Below are 20375 nucleotides of genomic sequence, written 5' to 3' on the forward strand. Positions count from 1 at the left end.
TTAGTTACAATGTTACCTTCAAAATAATTCCAGGGTTATATTATAATAATAGTGTAATATGTTAAAGCATCAACCAATATTACCTTATTATTACAAAAATACTACCACAAAGCAGTATAGAAAAATTCTCTATTGTTAGCAAAATATAACTATACTATTGCTAACTGGTTTTGCCCCATACTCATGTTTTTTTCCCCACAATATTAGTTCCTATTTTGGTACAATTATTACCCAGTTACATGAATTTCAATGTAATATTACACAGCTATACCTGTGTGTCAATAATATGTATCAACGGTAGTTGGCTACTACATGGGTATTAATTTGGTAATTAAGTGGTATTAATGTGCTATTTCCATATTATTGCTTTCTTATTTCGACCTTAATTTACCACCTTATTTCTGAGTCATAATTTAAAGCCCTATCACTGAAATATCGACTTATAATATAAACTGCTCCATCATGTTTTGCTGCTTGGTTATTTCATTCATAGATGGATCAGAACTATACTAACATTCACATCAGTTGGGCTATACATTGACATTGTCGTGTTGACTGCAAACTCATGAGGATAAAATGAAGATAAAATAGTCTGTCTTTAACAGTCAGATATTGCATTGGTCTCTAATTAAAAGAATGCAACATTCCTGGTTCAAAGTTGTGTAGCAATCTGTAACCTCAGTTGAACCATTTTGTTTATAATAGAGAGAAGTAGCAGTGGAGATAAAGTTGCTGAGAGTTCTGCAATCCTATGAGCTAGCTGTCGCTCTGGATCAATTGCTAAAGTGTGGTATTAGCACCTAGTAGTCGTACAGGTAGTGCAGGGGTCTTTTGTCCTTATAGTGCGGCTCCGCGTGGTTTGGGAAAATAAATTAGAAGTATTTAGCTGAAGTGTATTTTATTTCTGTTAGTTATTTTTTTAACTTGTAGTTCTAAATTGGAAGATTGTTGTGACATTGTAATATAAAAATAAAATGATATTTTATTATTTTTTCATCGCTCAAAATAAGCGTCACACTCGCGGAAGCCGGTGTACCCGCCGAAACGCCGTGCATTTATCGAGACTTTCAACCCCAGGTAGGCCAGTTATGGATCTTCGGGTCCACATTGTCAGCAGCTATTCTCCACCGTGAGAATGTTAAAAACAAACACCGCTCACGCCTCACAGATGGCAGCTTACAGTCCTGCGTAAAGATGAAAGTACAGCCCCATTGTAAACATATCACGGCAGACCCGACGATGTTTCCATGAACATGCTTTTCAGCATCTCTTTATTGACCAATTTTCACACACTGTTGCTGTACGCATACAGCCGGCTGTAGCTTTTCAGCTCACAGCCCGACATATACCAACAACAGCATAGATAGCACAGACGTTAAGGTGGCGAGTCGTGATTGTGGGTGCTGCTCTGGTGCGTCCGCCTCCCCTGCAGCAGTGCTGCAGACCACACCCGGCCACACACATTAACCAGGTAAAATACATATTTAGGCAGGATTTTGCAAATATTTATTTTTAATTTTTTAGCAGCATAGTGCTTTTTTTCCAATTATTTTTTAAAAGTCAGGTCAAGGCTCCAAAAGCCCAAAGGCGATATAAGGGTGGCGGCTCACAACAGTTTTTGTTTGCTACATGGATCATTTTAGTTCAGCTGGGTGTCTTTCCTTTTGTTAGATTTCTTTAAGAGTTCAAAATGTCTTAATTACATAAATAAAATGTAATTTTCTCTGTAGCACTTCATGGATTTCATAAGCAACACACCTTAGTTGTTTCACACAAAGCATTAAAGTAAAAAACAATATATACAGTATTATCTTAATTTTAGATGTCAAAAAGTATTTGCGGCTCCCAGTGTTTCTGTTTTGTGTGGAAACAGGGTCCAAATGGCTCTTTGGGTCTTAACGGTTGCTGACCCCTGAGGTTGTGACACCATCAGTTGGATTGACCTGCCATTAGAGGTCAAGCCACAAGCTCCTGTAACTCTTTAAGGGTGATGTTTAGATGTTTGAGATGATGCCATAACTTGTGGTGGCATTTGTGATTGATGACTGTTTAGGGTACATTCCAAAGTGGTGCTGTCACAACTTTCTGCTGCATTTCGAAGCAATGCCATGATGCAGCCTTTTGTACCATGAACTGCTACAAGATGTTTAGTGATGATACCATGAGTTGCCATGGCTGTTTGGGAGTGTTTGAGGCTGAAGTCATGATCTAGTGAGTTTTCAGTGTCACTCTGTCTCTGTTAAAACAGAGACAAAGTTTCAGTTTTCAGTAGACTTAAACTGTTCGCCTCTCTTCCGAATACTTCTGAAATATTTGCGGGATGTTTTATGCAAAGTTTTCATATTATATATCCTTAAAAACAGAAGTGAAATTAGCGCTAACAAAAAAACATGCAAAAAGGAAAAAAAGAGTGTAGAGCCACTGTGACGTTGCACACCGCCATCTTCATGTATCTTATCTTACACTCTTGCTCTGCTTTTAGATTGTTTTAAATTTTCATTTATTTAATCAAATAATTAATTAATCTAATGATTTATTCTCTTCAGTTTATTTTTATCTTCTTATTATGACACGTTATTTATTTGGCTTGTCAATCACCTGTGAAACACTTTGACCTGGACTTAACTGCATGACAGGTTCTAAACACAGATAAGATTATAGCAGCTAAGGTAAACATGACAAACATACATTAAAAAATAGCTTAAATAGGTGGAATGGCGTGCTGCTCAGTAAAATAAAATACAATATGAACAGACTTTTTTAAGTTTTAAGTAAAAACAAAACTGAATTTAATACAAAAAAGTAAAATTAGTTTAAATCAATTTGAACAAAAACAAAGTGATAATATGAACAAATAAAACATAAGCATAGGAAAACTCAATTTAAAAGAGTTTACTAAATGTAGTAAGACTAGACTATTTTAACGACTCAAGAGCTCAGTAGCATAAGATTTAGGCTTCTGTTAATGATATGATATGCTATGATATGACATGATGGGTTACTTTTCAACAAATGACTATCAATAAAATGTCCTTTGCAGTGGTGGAAACACTACAGTAATATGTGTGAATGTACCTTAAGCACAGTGCAGGGCTCAGTGTGTGTGTACATGATAATTCCTTGGCTCTGCAGTGTTCTGATCCTCAGGCTCAGTTTCAACTCTGTTTGCAGCTGGCCAGAGAGTCTGTACTTGATGTAGCTGTTACCTGAGAAACTCAAAGATGAATGTCCTGCACCAAAAATAACAACAACAAATGTTAGACATTACTCTAGAGTTACATTACAGTTAGTTTTTACTTGTTGTTCTTGCATTTTTTAGTTTCATGCTGACTTTGGATTGTTTCTCTTTTGCTGACATATGTACCTGCACACTCTCCAAGTTTGCCTTGTGGACACTGGCATGCATAACGCCCTCTATTGGCCTCTATTGAAACACACTGCATGTCTGGTGGACAGGGTTGGTCCTCGCATTGTTCTGACAGGACAGAACAGCTGTCATCTGTCATACATACACACATGCACACAAAACACAGGGACAGAAAGTAAGAAACTATTGAGAAACGATCCCAATGAAACACAGTAAGAAACAATAGAAGAAACAAAGACAGCAAGGGGAGTTTAGCAAGTACCCAACTCACTCCACTTAACCTAAGCTGCAGTGCAACTGGATAAAATTACTTTAATTTACTTTACCAGTCACAAAGTGCTATACACAAAAAAGGTATCTTACATGTAGTCTAAGGCAAGACTGCAAAGAAAAACAATTCTGATTTACCATTGCATGTACAGCGTGAGGTCCGGTGAAAGCGAGGTGAGACAAAGCTGACCCGTGGGTTACTATATGTAGCGAGATTGTGTGAATCCAAGACAATGCTCTGTTCGCACTGAGCCCCACGACAGTCTAATCCAGAACAGTTCTTATCCAGGATAGCTGATACTCTAAGCACTTCCTCCAGGTTTCGCCGTGATGCACTTAGTTTTTGGGTGAGGTAGGCTGCCTTATAGTATCCACCACCTGCTTTTTCCATGGTGATGAGCATATCCAGCTGTTGCGTCCCTCCAACTGGCTGCAAACTTAGCAAATGCAGTGAGTCCTGCTGTTGAGTAGCAGCACACTGCTGGAGCACATTTAACATGCTTTTCAAGTACAACGCCACAAAGTCTTGTGGTGCCACTCTCTCAAAACGCACTGTCACTGCTTCACGCAACATGTCTGGTGTTGCCTGCTCCACATGCACACTTACGGGTACAGGAACAGCAAAGCGGCCATCACTGACACTAGCATTAAGAAAGTACCTGCCTGCATCCAAACCACCCAGGGCTATGATCTTTCCATCATGAGGACTAATCTTAAAGAGACTACGTTGAGCTGAAGGAGCGTGACCAAAAGTCAAAACATCATAAGGGTCAGCATCGGTGGCATGTAGCTGACCAATCACACCACCAGGAAATTCATCCTCCATAGTAACAATATGAATGTCCAGTGGTACTGCTACTGGTCGATGGAGGCTCTCCTCAATCACCCTGATTGTGAGTATGGAGGAGGATGACAAAGGAGGCTTCCCCGAATCTGTCACCTGCAGGAAAAGTCAGATCAGAAGTCAGAAGTAGAAAAACAACCAATGAAAAATATTAAAAGTATAAACTAGATTAAAAGATATTTGAAATATGCAACCTTTCTTTTACTTTAGCTTTTTTAAATGAGGATATTTCAAAAATATATTTTTTGACATTTCTACCTTTTTAACAATAGCAGTAGACATATAGACAAAAGACAGAAAAGGCTATCAAAATAATTCACCACTAGAATGTACCTCAGCCAACAGGCTCTAACATTTTAAATACCATTTCGACAAACATGAATATATACCATTTTAATTGCTGCTTTAATTTTTTTTTTTTAGCAAGGTACAACATTTTTTTAAACTGAAGAATGTAGAACTTGCTGAGCAGCAGGCATTGTGGCCAAATTGTGACACAGCAATGGTAGATACATGCTTCGCTAAAGTTTGCTGAACTTAAAACCAGTGTTGGGCAAGTTACTTTGAAAAAGTAATTAATTACAGTTACTAGTTACTTCTTCAAAAAAAGTAACTGAGTTACAATATTCTAAAAGTAATTAATTACTTGAAAATAACTATTGCGTTACTTTAAATAAAATGTTTAACCCTCTGGGGTCCAGGGTATAATTGCCCATTTTTAACTGCTTTTGATTTTCCCTCTACATTTCACCTTTAAAAGCTTTGCCTTGTTTGGTATCATCCTTTTCAGCACGACCTAACGTGTCTGAATTTACAGTTATGTTTTCATTTTGACATGCTGTACTAACACAATTGATCTAAAATCAGACAAAAAACATAAAATCCGAGTAGAAAAAGTTATATTTTTTTTTCTCATAATTTTATTGAGAGACAAGTGTACAGTGGTTTACAATGACAATACAATCTGTTCCCCTCACATATTTTTTAGTTTTTCTTACATGAACAGATACGATAACACACACACACACAGGCACACCCACACACACACTTAAATAAACAAACAAAACAAAACCTAATAAGAAACCCAAAACAAACACAAACAACAAACCCCAAAACACACACACACAAAAAAAAAGGGGGGGGGAAGAGATATGATATTAATCAGCTGGTAGAGCGTGTAATGACTTGCAATAGTCTACGAAGGGGCCCCAGATACGATAAAATTCTCTGTATTTGCCCTTCGCCACAAGGCCTATCTTTTGCAATTTAAGAAATGACATCACATCTCTAAACCAAAAAGAAACTGAAGGTGGCTTTGAAGATTTCCAAAGGAGTAAGATGCAACGTCTAGCCAAAAGTGATGTAAAGGCTAAAATTTTGAAGTGTGTAGGGTCGGTTAGACCAGTGTTGACTGGAAGCCCAAAAACAGCTAGAAAAGGGTCCATGCAGATTTGGGTCCCAAGAGCCTTGGAAAGAATAACTGAATACCGACTCCAGAAGCCATGGAGTCTTGGGCACAGAAAGAACATATGGCCTAGGTCACATGGGGTGGCATGACATCTCTCACACTGATCCATCACTTGTGGGTAAATCTCAGACAGACGAGACTTTGAATAGTAAACCCTGTACAACACCTTGAACTGGATAAGTTGTAACCTGGCACAGGACGTACTATAACGGACATTGGATACTGCCTTCTCCCATTGCTGATCCGAAAAAATTACTCCTAACTCCCGCTCCCAAGCCCCCCTAATTTTAGCAACTGAATGGACATTTAAATCCATAAGTTGTTTATATATTAAAGATATAATTGACTTCTTATTGGGTTTAAGGGATAAGAATTCCTCCCACGGTTGGACATTTGGAAGAAGAGGGTAGGAGGGGAAGAGAGCAGAAGTGCAATGCCGTGCCTGAAAATAACGGAATAGATTGGTAGCCGGAAGATTTGTTTCTGAACACAGGTCTAAAAAAGTTAAGAAAGTACCATCTTTATAGAGATCCTTAAACGTATTAATACCATGACGCTTCCACTGTACATAGGTACCATCAATGAGGCCAGGAGTAAACAGATGGTTCTGCGTGATGGGCATGTGTACTGACGCAGAGATGTACTTAAAATGACTCCTGAATTGTGACCAGACCCTTAGACTAGACTGTACCACGGGATTTTGGGTGAAATGAGAAGGCTTAAGTGGTAGTGGAGAGAACAATAAAGCTTCTAAGGATGAGGAAGTGCACGACAGGCGTTCCAGTTTGCACCACAGCAGTTCTTGAGATTCAAGCCAATGGGTCAATTTGTGAACATGAGAGGACCAATAGTAAAATAAAAAGTTAGGCAAGGCAAGACCACCATCAAATGTCAGTCTCTGTAATAATGATTTCCTCACCCTGGGGTGTTTCCCTCCCCACAAAAACGATGTAACTAGCTGGTCTAACTTTTTGAAAAAAGCTTTAGGTAAAAATATAGGAATACTCTGAAATAACAATCGAGGCAAAATGTTCATCTTTACAGCATTGATCCGACCAATTAGGGACAAAGGTAGCGATTTCCATCTCTGAAAATCCGATTGAATTTGAGTCATTAAAGGGGAGAAATTGGAAGAGTACAGAGAAGACAAAGTACGAGTCACGTTAACTCCCAAATACTTAAAGCCGGCAGGGCTAAGTCTAAAAGGAATGTCAGATTGTTTAAGTGTAAGACTCAAAGAATTTATGGGGAAACATTCACTTTTAAGAAGATTTATTTTGTAACCTGACAGAGAGCCGAACTTGTTTAATAGAGACACAATCGATGGTATGCTAGATAAGGGATCAGAAACATATAGAAGCAGGTCATCTGCATATAAAGACAATTTTACGTCAAGGCCTGACTGGGAAATACCACGAAAATGAGGAAGAGCCTTCAAAGCTATAGATAGGGGTTCAATTACAATAGCAAAAAGTAGGGGGGACAGGGGGCAACCCTGTCTCGTGCCGCATGACAATGAGAAGTAGCCAGAGGAAACACCATTCGTATAGACACTGGCTTGGGGTGCCTTGTACAACAGTCGAATCCATGAAATGAATCTGTCCTTGAAACCAAATCTTTGCAAGACCGCAAAGAGAAAGCTCCACTCCACACGATCGAAAGCTTTCTCAGCATCAAGTGAGATAACTACTTCTGAATTAGTGGTCGAGTGTTGGGAAAGAATGACATTCAAAAGCGTGCGGACATTAAAGAACAGCTGGCGGCCTTTAATAAAGCCATTCTGTTCATCTGAAATAATAGTAGGAAGAACCTTTTCAAGGCGAATTGCTAAAATTTTAGCCAAGACTTTAACATCAACATTCAGCAGTGAAATAGGCCTATACGAGGTGCAAGACGTAGGATCCTTACCCTTCTTTAAGAGAACAGTAATTAGTGCTTGAGACAATGTAGGGGGCAATAGACCACGTTCAAAAGATTCATTATACACTGAAAGAAGTAGTGGGGCTAACTTGTCTACAAATGTTTTTAAAAATTCAACTGAAAACCCATCAGGTCCTGGTGCCTTACTATTGTGCATGGTCTTGATTGCATGCACAATTTCATCCAACCTAAAAGGGGCATCTAATTGTTCAGCTATAACAGGATCGACAGTGGGCATTATAAGACCGTTAAAAAAGGAATCCATCTCAGAGCCGTCAGCAGCAGATTCAGATTCATATAGGGAGGAATAATACGTCTTAAACACCTCGTTGACTTCCTTTGAATCAGAGACCAAGTTGCCTGCCGCATCTTTAATGTGAGAAATTAATCGAGAAGAGGCCTGACGTTTTAACTGATGGGCCAAAAGCCTTCTGGGCTTATCACCATGTTCATAATAAGTCGCACGCGCACGAAGTAAGAGACGTTCAGCATCTGCCGTAGAAAGTAAATCAAATTCGGTCTGCAAGTCAAGTCGTCTTTTATGCAAATCAGGAGTGGGACTGTCAACAACCTGTCTATCTATGTCACAAGTCAAGTCAAGTGGCTTTGTGGCTTTTAGTGGAATGGGCAGAGAAAGAAATTATTTGCCCACGCACATATGCCTTAAGAGATTCCCAAAGTAATGACCTCGTAACAGTATCGCTGTCGTTAAACACCATAAATTCATCAATTGCGGATTTGATAAAGGTAACAAACCCCTCATCCGAAAGCAACAAAGAGTTAAATCTCCAGGGTGAGGAAAAAGAGGACTGGGCTATGAGCTTGATGTCAACGGTAAGTGGTGCGTGATCGGAAATGACAATAGGATGATATGTAGATGACAGTACTTTTGGAATAAGGGAACCGTCCACAAAAAAATAATCAATCCGCGAAAAGGACTGATGTACCTGAGAAACGAAAGAGTACGCTCTGGTAGTAGGGTTAGAAAACCTCCAGGGATCTACAAAACCATTCTGAGACATAAACTCTGAAATAGACTTGGACATAGAGGATTGGGTCAGGGTCCGAGGATTCGAGCGATCTAAGGCAGGATCAATAACACAGTTTAAGTCACCACCCAATATCAAAAGATGAGTATCAAGGGAAGGGAGACTACTCAAAAGTGCATCTGTAAAACCTGGATTATCAAAATTTGGCGCATACACATTGACTAAGAGGACGGGTACATTGTACATGGTGCCTACAACAACCAAATATCTCCCGTTTTTGTCAGCTTTAATCTCAGAGGCTGTAAACTGTACCCTTCTGTTTATTAAGATCGCCACCCCCCTGGCTTTTGAATTAAACATTGAATGGAAAGTATGACCTACCCATGGGCACCTGAGCCTAAGATGATCCCGATTTCGCAAATGGGTCTCTTGCAAAAACATTACATCACTCTTTAAACGTTTAAGATGCGAGAATATTTTAGATCGTTTAATTGGGCTATTCATACCTTTGACATTCCAAGTTAAAAATCTAATACCACAATTGCCTAAGGACTGACCTCATTGCAGAAAGATAAAAGAGAAAATACTTATTTCTTCACCCCCAAAGAAAGAACAAGTGGGAAAAACACACTCACACAAACACACAAACGCAAACCCACAACAACAGAAGTACAGCTTCAGAATAAAAATAATAATAACACGTCAAACACACCCTCCCGCCTCCCCCCTGCACAGCAAAAGCCCCCATCCCCAAACGATGGAGACGGCAGTGCACGCTCCCACCCGGAGCAATCTAAACAAAAACGCTCCCGACTACGAAACGAACCGTGTCAAACCAAAGCTCCAACAGAGTCATTTCTCAATAGATTAAAAGGCACAAATAAAATAAAAATAACCCAATTATATTTTACTATTAGACAGGTAAAACAAAACAAGTGTTTGGCAGAGTAACAAACTTAGCTTACCACAATGATGTTTGGATTTGGATCATGCGCTATTTCAAACAAACAAACATTGTCCCGCTATATTTTTTATCGCGTGGTTATTGTCTTAATATATTCCTTGGCCTCATCTGGCGAGACGAAGTCGCGCTGCATTCCTTGATAAGTGGAATCTTGCCGGATAGAGGATCCCAAATCGGACTCCCTGGATGCCGCGAAGCTGGCGACGGACCTCATTGAAAGCCGCACGGGCCCGCGCTGTCTTAGCGGTGTGGTCGGGGAACACAGAAATGGTCATATTATTTATCTGCACCCTCTGCAGCTCCCTGGCCTTCTGGAGAATCCTAGCACAGTCCGCGTAATAGTGCAGCTTCACAACCATAGCACGGGGGCGTTCACCGGTGTTAGGTTTGGGGGCCAAAGTTCGGTGGACTACAAGCGGCTCCTTCCCAAGCTGAAATGCCTCCATCAACAGCACGGACACATCTGTAGCGGACAGGACGTTCTCCTCTGGCACGCCAACAATGCGTATATTATTGCGGCGAGACCTGGACTCCAAATCCTCGCATTTATTCTCCAATTTGGCCAACTCCTTTGACATCGCATCCACTTTGGCTTGGAGGTGGACAATATCATCCGTGCATGTGGAGAGAGACTGTTCCATCTCCGTAACTGTGCTCCTGAGGCCAGCGAATTCCTGCCGCATGGTAGTTATATCTGAGGAAAGGTCCGTTTTTAGTTGCTGTATGTCGGACCTGATAGACGTGAGATTCTCCGCAAACGCTGCCGTCAGTTCCTTTTTAAACAGTGCTGAAATTTCTTCACGAAGTTCAGAGAGGAGTTCAGCCTTCGTGAATTTTTCCGTATCGACGAGCGGCGTGTCGGGTGACCCAGGCAGTGGCGAAGTTTTACCACGAGGCGGGGATGCAGTTTTAGCAGCAGGCCGCAAGTTCTGCTGAGAGGTGCTTGCGCTCTTATTAACCTTACGCGACATTGTAAACACAAAAAGCAAAAACAGTCTTGTCTCGGAACTATACAAAAAGAAAAAACCCGTCAAAATGTGCCTGGAAATGCTAGATAATAACTAGACTCTGCAGGAGCTACGCTCGGTGCGACCTACGCCATAGTCACCTAAACCGGAAGTCCCGAAAAAGTTATATTTTTACTGTAACAACAACAAACATGTTTAATGAACCATATTTCATAACTTTAAATGCAAATATAAATTGCCAATTTTAAAATCATATGCACACATTTTGCAAACAACAAAGCTATTTGCAGGCATTTACCTTTTACCCCTTTTTTAAATAACCACTTCAAACTATTTACATAACCATCAGCTGTTCTGCATTCAATAAGATGCCACACAAATTATTTCTGTCCACTATAAAGGAGAACATCACAGCCTGATACCTGCAGGTCTGACAGCAGCAGGTGTATCACTCCTATTCTCTACCTGGAGACAGCAGTCGCCTCAATGTTCTGACACACAACACAAAACTATCCACAACACTACACACTAACTACAAAAGACAACACATTAACTACACACTCCAAACATGCTAAATGTTACAAATTTCTCACATCTCAAAACTCGCACTCTCTCTTTTTCTGCTGTCTTTCTCTCTCTCTTTCTCGCCGTCACTCCTAAAACTTCCCCCTCTTCCTAAACAGCCAAATGTCATGTTGCCATATCAGGGCTCGCAAAATTTCAAAATCCCTGGTAGCCCTTCGAATAAAAAAGATAGCAATTTTTTGATTGATGTTTTGTTTGGTTCTAATGGGGGCCTTTCTTAAAATTACTGGTCCCAGTAACAAAGGCGCTTGTCGACTCTGAAATCGAGGGAAAACCAACAACACACCCGGCAGAACATTATGTTATTTACACGGGTGCATATAAGTGGTCCGCATGTGCGCATTCGCTGTCAAAATAAAAGACGCGCACCAGATAAGAAGTTGCAACGCAAGTTTGCGTCCATATAAAAGGCAGTGTTTTTGTCCGCTAGAGTGGGATTTTCATGGCACATTCGGCACCAAATCTCTGTGCATTCATCATTTGTTTGAAGCCAGCTCACCTCCTGCAACCACTTTTCCGAGAATACGCGCTTCTTTTGTGGTTCGGACTCCTTCTGACATTTCTTTGGAGGTGGAGGAACACCAAAGTAATTGCTTAAAGGAGCTTGCTTCTTCGACATCTTTAAGAGTTCTAAACAAATGTCTGTCCTCCTCCAGAAAATCCTATGTACGCAAATATGCGTTGCAACTTCTTATCTTGTGCACGTTTTTTATTTTGACAGCGAATGCGCACCTGCGGACCACTTACTGTATGTGCACCCCTGGTTATATAGCTCGTCATATTGCAGCCACAGAAATTCATTTGTCCATGAAACCATAAAGCTGCACTTTCTTTTTGCCTTATAGTCTGATTTGTCATAACTTTTCCGTTTTGTGGTAATCTTTTCTTTGGCTGTCACTTCTTCACCCTGACCTGTCTTATTTGGCTCAGCAGAACTAAAATATATATCCTGCTGCTTTTACACACGCACTCACATAACGCTCAGCGATTCTCTGCACGATCAACCTCTCACATGTTTAAGCTTGCTGCGGGAGATTTCACTTGTCATGTTTAGTAGTTAGTAAGCTAACGATTAATAAGACGATGTCAGAGGAATTGGTGCACAAATTATCATCACTCACCAATCAGTGCTGTCACTCTCTATACACAGTTCGCGCGATTGCAAAGTGAAAGCAAAAAACAAGCACAAATTCAAACGTGATTTCAATATGTCACATATTGACAGTGGCTCACCGATGCCAATGATATAATTACCCAGCTACATTTCCGAAAGAATGCAAAAGCATTGACATATATTTTTCCTTCCTATGATAGCCCGACGGGCAGGGCAGAGATAGATTTTGGTAGCCCGACTGGAAAAATCGCTATCCCCGGGACGTCGGGCTAGCGATTTTGTGAGCCCTGCATATCATTTTTGATTGGTCGGCATGGTGCATTTTTCCACCAAGACCAAAGGGCTTGCGCTGTCCTTAGACGTTAAACGTGACAAAATTATTCAGGAAAAAACGCTGTGTATATATTGTTTATCATGACTCTGGTTTTACGTGGCCTATCAATGCAATTTAAAAACTGGTATATATCACCTTGTTGCTTTGTCATCTTGAAGTAGTCATGTGATTGGCTTACCATGACTACTTTATTCTTCCTCAGTCAAACAGCAGCACTCATGCAATTGTTTTGTCCCCTTAGTTCCAGGTGTTGTGCCAAAAAGTGATTGTTGAGCAGACAGTGATTGCCATCTGCGGGAGCACTCGCAGCTGCTTAAATCTGTAGCGTACAGATTACTTACGTAGACAGCTACTTCCGTGCAACTGATATAAGGTGCGGTAAGCTGAACAGAGCTTCAACCGTCTGTTTGCTGAAAAATAGTAACGCGACCGCACCTTATTTTCTTCTTCGTAACGGTAACGGCGTTGTAACGATAGAAATTGTAATAGTTAGATTACTCATTACTGAAAAACGCGGTTTTTCAGTAATTACAGTAATTGTAACGCTGTTATTTCCATCACTGCTTAAAACTTAAAACACTATCTTTTACAATAGTATGACAGTAGAGAAGAATGACTGAAAAAACTTTGTGTGGTGTAAACAACAATTTGACTCTACCTGTATCTGAATTACATATTCTGTTGCCAGGTCCCTTCTGAATACTTGATTGGCTACTAGTGTCCCATCTTTTTCCAATACAAACTCCCTCCCTTCATTTCCCAATAAGATACGGAAGTCGAAGGGTGGGCCATTTTGAGAGGAGTCCTCATCAATGACTGACAACTGCAGGATACTGGTACCAATTGGCTTGTTTTCCTGGTCAAGGGAAGCCAAGACGATGAATCATTATATGCATTTCACGTTCAGTCATAATTCCTAAACTGAATTTAAATCTTATTAAAATTAAAATTAAATGAAAAATACACATCTGAAAAAGAATCTACAGGAGTGTAATCAACATTCCGGCAGAATAAAACAAATGTATAGTCTTTTAATAGACTATTTCAGGTTCAAGGGTCATTCATAATGTCATTCTTCATGAGAAACATGACAAAATAAAATGAAGTAGGTATCTGTGCTCATAACAGTTATAAATAGAGATGAGAATTTTTTTTATATGCTTGGCCTGTGTTGCAATATCAGATTTCACAGCAACTGTAAGCTTTCCTTTTTTTCACTGACTAATTTTTAGAGATGCTGATATAGGGAAGGGGACAGGCGTACTTAAAGCACTGACTTAGGAATTTAAGTACTATAGTTCACCTGAATTATTACATGATATTGTTATATTTGGGTTCAACTGAAGATTGTGAGGATTATTAAGATTACCTGTATGACAGCAGAGAGGTTGGCCGGTGAAAAGGTGGGTGGATTATCATTGATGTCAGAAATGTCTATGTTTACCATCACAGTGGAGGACATGGCAGGGGTTCCACTATCCAAAGCTCTTATGGCAAGTGAGTAGCTGGGAACCTACAAGGAAAGAGACAACAGAAGATATCCAGACAAATCAGGAATGAAGCATTGGCGCCTAATGGTGAAGCCAGAAAATCTACTTTTGTAACAGCACAGTGAAGTTTTCATTTTTCATTGAGCTAGTTTCAAATTCCCAAACTTTCAATGGAATTCAAATCTGGCCTTTTCTTCTTGACTATAAGTGTCTTTTCCTCTACTTTTTGAGCCATGCCTAGGTATAACTACATTCAGGCACATGAGCAGATTTGGACACATTCACAGATTTCACACCAAAAGAAAATCTATTATTCAACATTTTTTTTAATATGAATTTATTTATTTGTACTCGATCAGGAAATCACTCAACCCATTTTTGGCTGGACTTGAAGGTGCTCATTTTTATCCCCACTGCTTCATACTCAGCTAAAAACTGTTCCCGTGCAAGCTCGATGAAGCCAACAGAACACATAATCTACAAAAACCAATAATGAAATAAAAATAATGAAAAACAAAATTCCACTATAGAAGGTGTGACTATTGGATTGAGTAGATCCTGAACGTGTTCGTTCCACCACCTGACTAAATCCCCTGTCGAGGTCAGCACCGCTGTACACAGTGTGTTTAGAATACTGCTTCCCCCTTCTGAGTTGTCAGACGATTTGCTAGAACCGCTTTGAAGGCAACCAAGAGTCTCCAAACTCCTGCCACACCAGAGTTTTTCCATCAGCCACTAGCACAGCTGCACTCCCCTGAGTCTGCCAGTACCTGTCTGCTGCCTCTGAAGTCCCACAGGCCTGCTAAGACTCCTTCATGATTAGACTCCTTCAGGACTGGTGGCTCCCTTCATCTCCGGTATCCACCAGTGACTAAGCTGAGTGCAGCTGTGCTGGTTCTGGGATTAACACAATTAACCTTGCAGTAGCAGCCAGTTGAGCTGTGGAAAATGGTCATTAGCCTTGTCCATAGCCTCCTTCGGAGTGTAGTCAAAGCTCTGTTGGAGCCAATCGCCTCCTCACAGCGAAATAAATAGTATTGAGCAATCCTGTTATTTTTCCCCAATTTTATAGGCTCCAAACGGTTGTACGAATCAACAATTTCAGTTTCAATAAGAGATTACAGGATGGCCCCAACCTCAGCAACAGGACCACTCTCAGCATTGACCGAGTGCGTTTACTTTTGGAACGGTGCCTTCATTTCGCCCAGGCAGCTCTGAACCCCACATCCAGAACTTTTTGAAATTTGTTGAGAAGGTGAGAGATGTCATTATGGAGGCAGATGAAACCATAGTCTTATACAATGTTACATCTCTCTTCACTTGCATCCCAGTCACCAAAGCGGGATAACCCCAACCTCAGCAACAGGACCACTCTCAGAGCCAACCAAGTGTGTTTGAACTGTGTGTTTATTCCACCTATTTCACATACAAGGGTCAGTACTACAGGCAGAAACATGGGCGTGCCATGGGCTCCCCAGTTTCACCCATCGTGGTTAATTTGTACATGGAAGAAGTGGAAAAGAGGGCTTTGCTACCCTGGAACACCACCAAGTCATTGGTTCAGGTATGTGGATGACACCTGGGTGAAAATCAAATCTCATGATGTTCCAGAATTTACAGATCACATTAACTCGGTGGACCAACATATCAAATTCACCAGGGAGGATATGAAAAGTGGCAGGCTAGCCTTCTTAGACTGTGAGATTTCCATCAGTAATGGGGGACATCTAAAAGCTAATGTGTACCGGAAACTTACGCATATGGATCAGTATTTAAGGTTTGACTCTCATCATCCACTGGAGCATAAACTGGGTGTCATCAGGACGCTACAACACAGAGCGTAAACATAGTTATCCCAACTGGACTTTTGTCAAAGCTGGGAAGGCACCAAAAGAAAGCTCCAGCCGAGAAGGACAACCGCTGACTAAGCAAAAACCTGTAGTGATCCCGTATGTGTCGGAACAATTGCATTTTTTCTAAGCACCATGTCTCTGTGGCTTTTAAACCCCAAAACACGCTTCGCCAAAAATTGGTCCATCCCAAGGATCGGGTCCCTCGACACAAACAGAGTAACATAGTGTACACTGTTAAGTGCCAGGAGGATTGCCAGGATTTATACATAGGGGAAACCAAACAACCTCTGGCGAAGCGGATGGCACAACACAGAAGAGCTGCCTCGTCAGGCCAGGACTCTGCAGTAGGTCCTGACTCTCCCAGGACCTACAGGCCAGTGGAGTGGACACTCTTTCAATGATGAGGATGTATACATCCTGGACAGGGACGAACGCTGGTTTGAGAGCGGAGTCAAGGAGGCCATTTACATGAAAAGGGAAAGACCATCGCTGAATCGAGGAGGGGGCCTAAGGGTACATCTTTCACCATCTTACAATGCTGTGTTTGCAGCCATTCCCCAACTCTCTGTGAATGGTACTCGTAGCCATTGATCAGTGGTTGTTGATCAATGGTCATGAGAATTTGCATAATTATGATGAAGGTGACCTCCCAGCCCATTGTTCCTTCAGTGGGCTGGTTTCAGTCATTATGCAAATGTACTATTTATAACACTGGGGAAACCTGCAGTCAGCTGAGACTGAAGAAGTCACTTGGATGAGTGACGAAACGTTTCTCCCACTGAAAACGCTACGTCCAGATGAACAGAATCAACTTTTGGAGACTTTCTTAAGTGTCTGCAACTGTGACTGTTACAAGATCCTGTTCAGGGAGGTAGCTGTGCTCTGTTCTTAGAGCCACTAGCCTTTATCCTATATTCTTCCAGTATTGCTCTGTCTCCAGCCTTGAGGTTCTTCTCATATTGTTGTCCTACCACAGAGTACACCTTGGATGGTTCAGTAGTGTACAGCTGATTTATTCCCTTGCCTTCTATCTCTCTGGTATACCTCTTCAAGTGGCTGCCCAATGCTGTGTTTGCTTGGCAGTGTCCAAGGCCTCAGGTATAGAAAGCTTGCTGTACATCTTAGGTATGACTTTCTTCATCACAGCTTTCTGCAGCTCCGATTATTGATTAACTTCCTTCCATACTGCTTTGATCTTTGCCACTAGTACTCCATGGGTGTACTGCTTCTTCTGGCTGATCATTTTATAGCCAAGCATCTCACGATCACTGCTGCCGTAGTGTCGTAGTGTTGGTTTTCGATGATCGTCACAACAGGGATTGTAAGTAATGCTGCATTCATGTCTTCTACTAGAACTTCAAAGGGTACTTCATGTTGGGGGCAGGAATAGCTCAGTAGGTAGCGTGGTCGCCTCATAGTCGGAAGGTCAGAGGTTCGAATCCACTGAACGGCTACCCTGAGGTACCCCTGAGTAGGGTATCATCCTTACACACTGCTCCCCGGGCACCTGATTAGTGGCTGCCCACTGCTTCACTGAATAAATGGGTTAAATGCAGAGAGAGTAATTTCCCCACAGGGATCAATAAAGTATACATTATTATTATGTTGTCTTGGAAAACGGCCACGGAGGTTCCAGGTTCAACTCCCAGGCTGTAGGAGATTTAGGGTAGGTGAATGACCTGAACCTGTTTTTCAGCAGGTTTGACCAGACACTCATCCCTCCTCCAGCCCAATCACTTCTTCTGCAAATGCCCTATTTTTGACCAGTGCCTGCTTTTCTTCCATGACTGCACACCTCTCAGTCCTCAACTTCAAAATACTCACAGCTCCCCTACCACTATCCTTTCAACACTTCATGTAAGGAACAAGCTGGAGAAGACCAAATGGTAAATGGCCTGTATTTGTATAGCGCTTTTCTAGTCCCTAAGGACCCCAAAGCGCTTTACACAACCAGTCATCCACCCATTCACACACACATTCACACACTGGTGATGGCAAGCTACATTGTAGCCACAGCCACCCTGGGGTGCACTGACAGAGGCGAGGCTGCCAGACACAGGCGCCATCGGGCCTATAGGCAACGGATGAAGTGTCTTGCCCAAGGACACAACGACCGAGACTGTCCAAGCCAGGGCTCGAACCGGCCTTCCGATTACAAGGTGAACTCCCAACTCTTGAGCCACGATCGCCCTAATCAAGATGCGAAATGCTGCAGGTCCGAATCACATCAGCCCCAGGCTCCTGAGGTACTGCATAGACCAACTGTGTGGCATCATGGGATACATTTTCAAAATTAGCCTGAAGCTAGGGTAAGTACCACGGGTGTGAAAGACCTGTGTGGTACAGCCTAGCATCGGGGTGGATGATGCCATCATCTATCTCCTGCACTGAGCTTTGACCCACCTGGAGAAGACTGGAAGCACTGTGAGGACACCATCCAGCATGGACTTCTGAGGGACATACTGGGGCTGTCAGGAGCAGACCACTTACTGTCCCAGTTGATACTGGACTCACTGGCTGCCCACAGTATGTGAGGACACAGGGCTGTATCTCTGACAGCCTGGTCTGCAGTACGGGGTGCCCTGCAAAGAACTGTGCTAGCATGATTCCTGTTCACTCTCTACACTCCAGACTTCTCCATCAACCGTCTAGGCTGCCATCTAAAAAAGTTCCCTGAGGACTCATCACAGATGAGTCAAGCAGTGTACAGACAGTGGATTCAGGATTTTGTGGACAGGTGCCGGCGGAACCATCTCCTGATCAATGCGAGGAAAATCAAGGAGCTAGTAGTAAATTTCCACAGAGGCAGACCCTGATGCCCCCTTGACTCAGTGTAGGTTGTAGGAGACGAAAGAAGTTACTGTTGGAGCATTTCAATGATCACAAAAAAGACAGGAAAAACTAGAGGCTGCATGTAGAAGGACATATCCATAGACTTTTAACTGTACATTGCAGCAAGAAGTAAGATTCAATTATTTAATTTCAATTATATATACATTGGGGCAAAAAAGTATTTAGTCAGCCACCAATTGTGCAAGTTCCCCCACTTAAAATGATGACAGAGGTCAGTAATTTGCACCAGAGGTACACTTCAACTGTGAGAGACAGAATGTGAAAAAAAAAATCCATGAATTCACATGGTAGGATTTGTAAAGAATTTATTCGTAAATTAGGGTGGAAAATAAGTATTTGGTCACCTCAAACAAGGAAAATCTCTGGCTCTCACAGACCTGTAACGTCTTCTGTAAGAAGCTTTTCTGTCCCCCACTCGTTACCTGTATGAATGGCATCTGTTTGAACTCATCATCTGTATAAAAGACACCTGTCCACAGCCTCAAACAGTCAGACTCCAAACTCCGCCATGGCCAAGACCAAAGAGCTTTCGAAGGACACCAGGAAAAGTATTGTAGACCTGCACCAGACTGGGAAGAGTGAATCTACAATAGGCAAGCAGCTTGGTGTGAAAAAAATCAATTGTGGGACCAATCATCAGAAAATGGAAGACATACAAGACCACTGATAATCTCCCTCGATCTGGGGCTCCACGCAAGATCTCATCCCGTGGGGTCAAAATGATCATGAGAACGGTGAGCAAAGATCCCAGAACCACACGGGGGGACCTGGTGAATGACCTGCAGAGAGCTGGGACCAAAGTAACAAAGGTCACCATCAGTAACACACTACAACGGCAGGGAATCAAATCCCGCAGTGCCAGACGTGTTCCGCTGCTGAAGCCAGTGCATGTCCAGGCCCGTCTGAAGTTTGCCAGAGAGCACATGGATGATAAGGCAGAGGATTGGGAGAATGTCATGTGGTCAGATGAAACCAAAGTAGAACTTTTTGGTATAAACTCAACTCGTCGTGTTTGGAGGAAGAAGAATACTGAGTTGCATCCCAAGAACACCATACCTACTGTGAAGCATGGGGGTGGAAACATCATGCTATGGGGCTGTTTTTCTGCCAAGGGAACAGGACGACTGATCCGTGTTAAGGACAGAATGAATGGGGCCATGTATCGTGAGATTTTGAGCCAAAACCTCCTTCCATCAGTGAGAACTTTGAAGATGAAACGAGGCTGGGTCTTCCAACATGACAATGATCCAAAACACACCGCCCGGGCAACAAAGGAGTGGCTCCGTAAGAAGCATTTGAAAGTCCTGGAGTGGCCTAGCCAGTCTCCAGACCTCAACCTCATAGAAAATCTGTGGC

General features: G+C 41.9%; 1 protein-coding gene across 8 annotated transcripts in view; it reads right to left on the bottom strand.

The window, feature by feature from the left end:
- The window catches only part of fat3a (FAT atypical cadherin 3a), a 176872-nt gene that overhangs the window by 18489 nt on the left and 138008 nt on the right, over nt 1-20375 (bottom strand). For 7 of the 8 annotated variants that reach the window (XM_085244878.1, XM_085244880.1, XM_085244875.1 and 4 more), the window contains 5 exons: nt 14193-14336; nt 13482-13679; nt 3776-4577; nt 3365-3499; nt 3076-3230 (listed from right to left, as the gene is read on the bottom strand). In XM_085244878.1, coding sequence (XP_085101004.1) covers nt 3076-3230; nt 3365-3499; nt 3776-4577; nt 13482-13679; nt 14193-14336 — 1434 coding nt within the window. The remainder of the gene's footprint in view (nt 1-3075; nt 3231-3364; nt 3500-3775; nt 4578-13481; nt 13680-14192; nt 14337-20375) is intronic. The other variant, XM_085244876.1, reaches the window with a different exon arrangement.

Source organism: Mchenga conophoros, linkage group LG14 (assembly GCF_057382185.1).
Source record: "Mchenga conophoros isolate Kocher_MC1m ecotype Shallow Benthic linkage group LG14, M_conophoros_male_GT1.1, whole genome shotgun sequence".
Lineage (NCBI taxonomy): Eukaryota > Metazoa > Chordata > Actinopteri > Cichliformes > Cichlidae > Mchenga > Mchenga conophoros.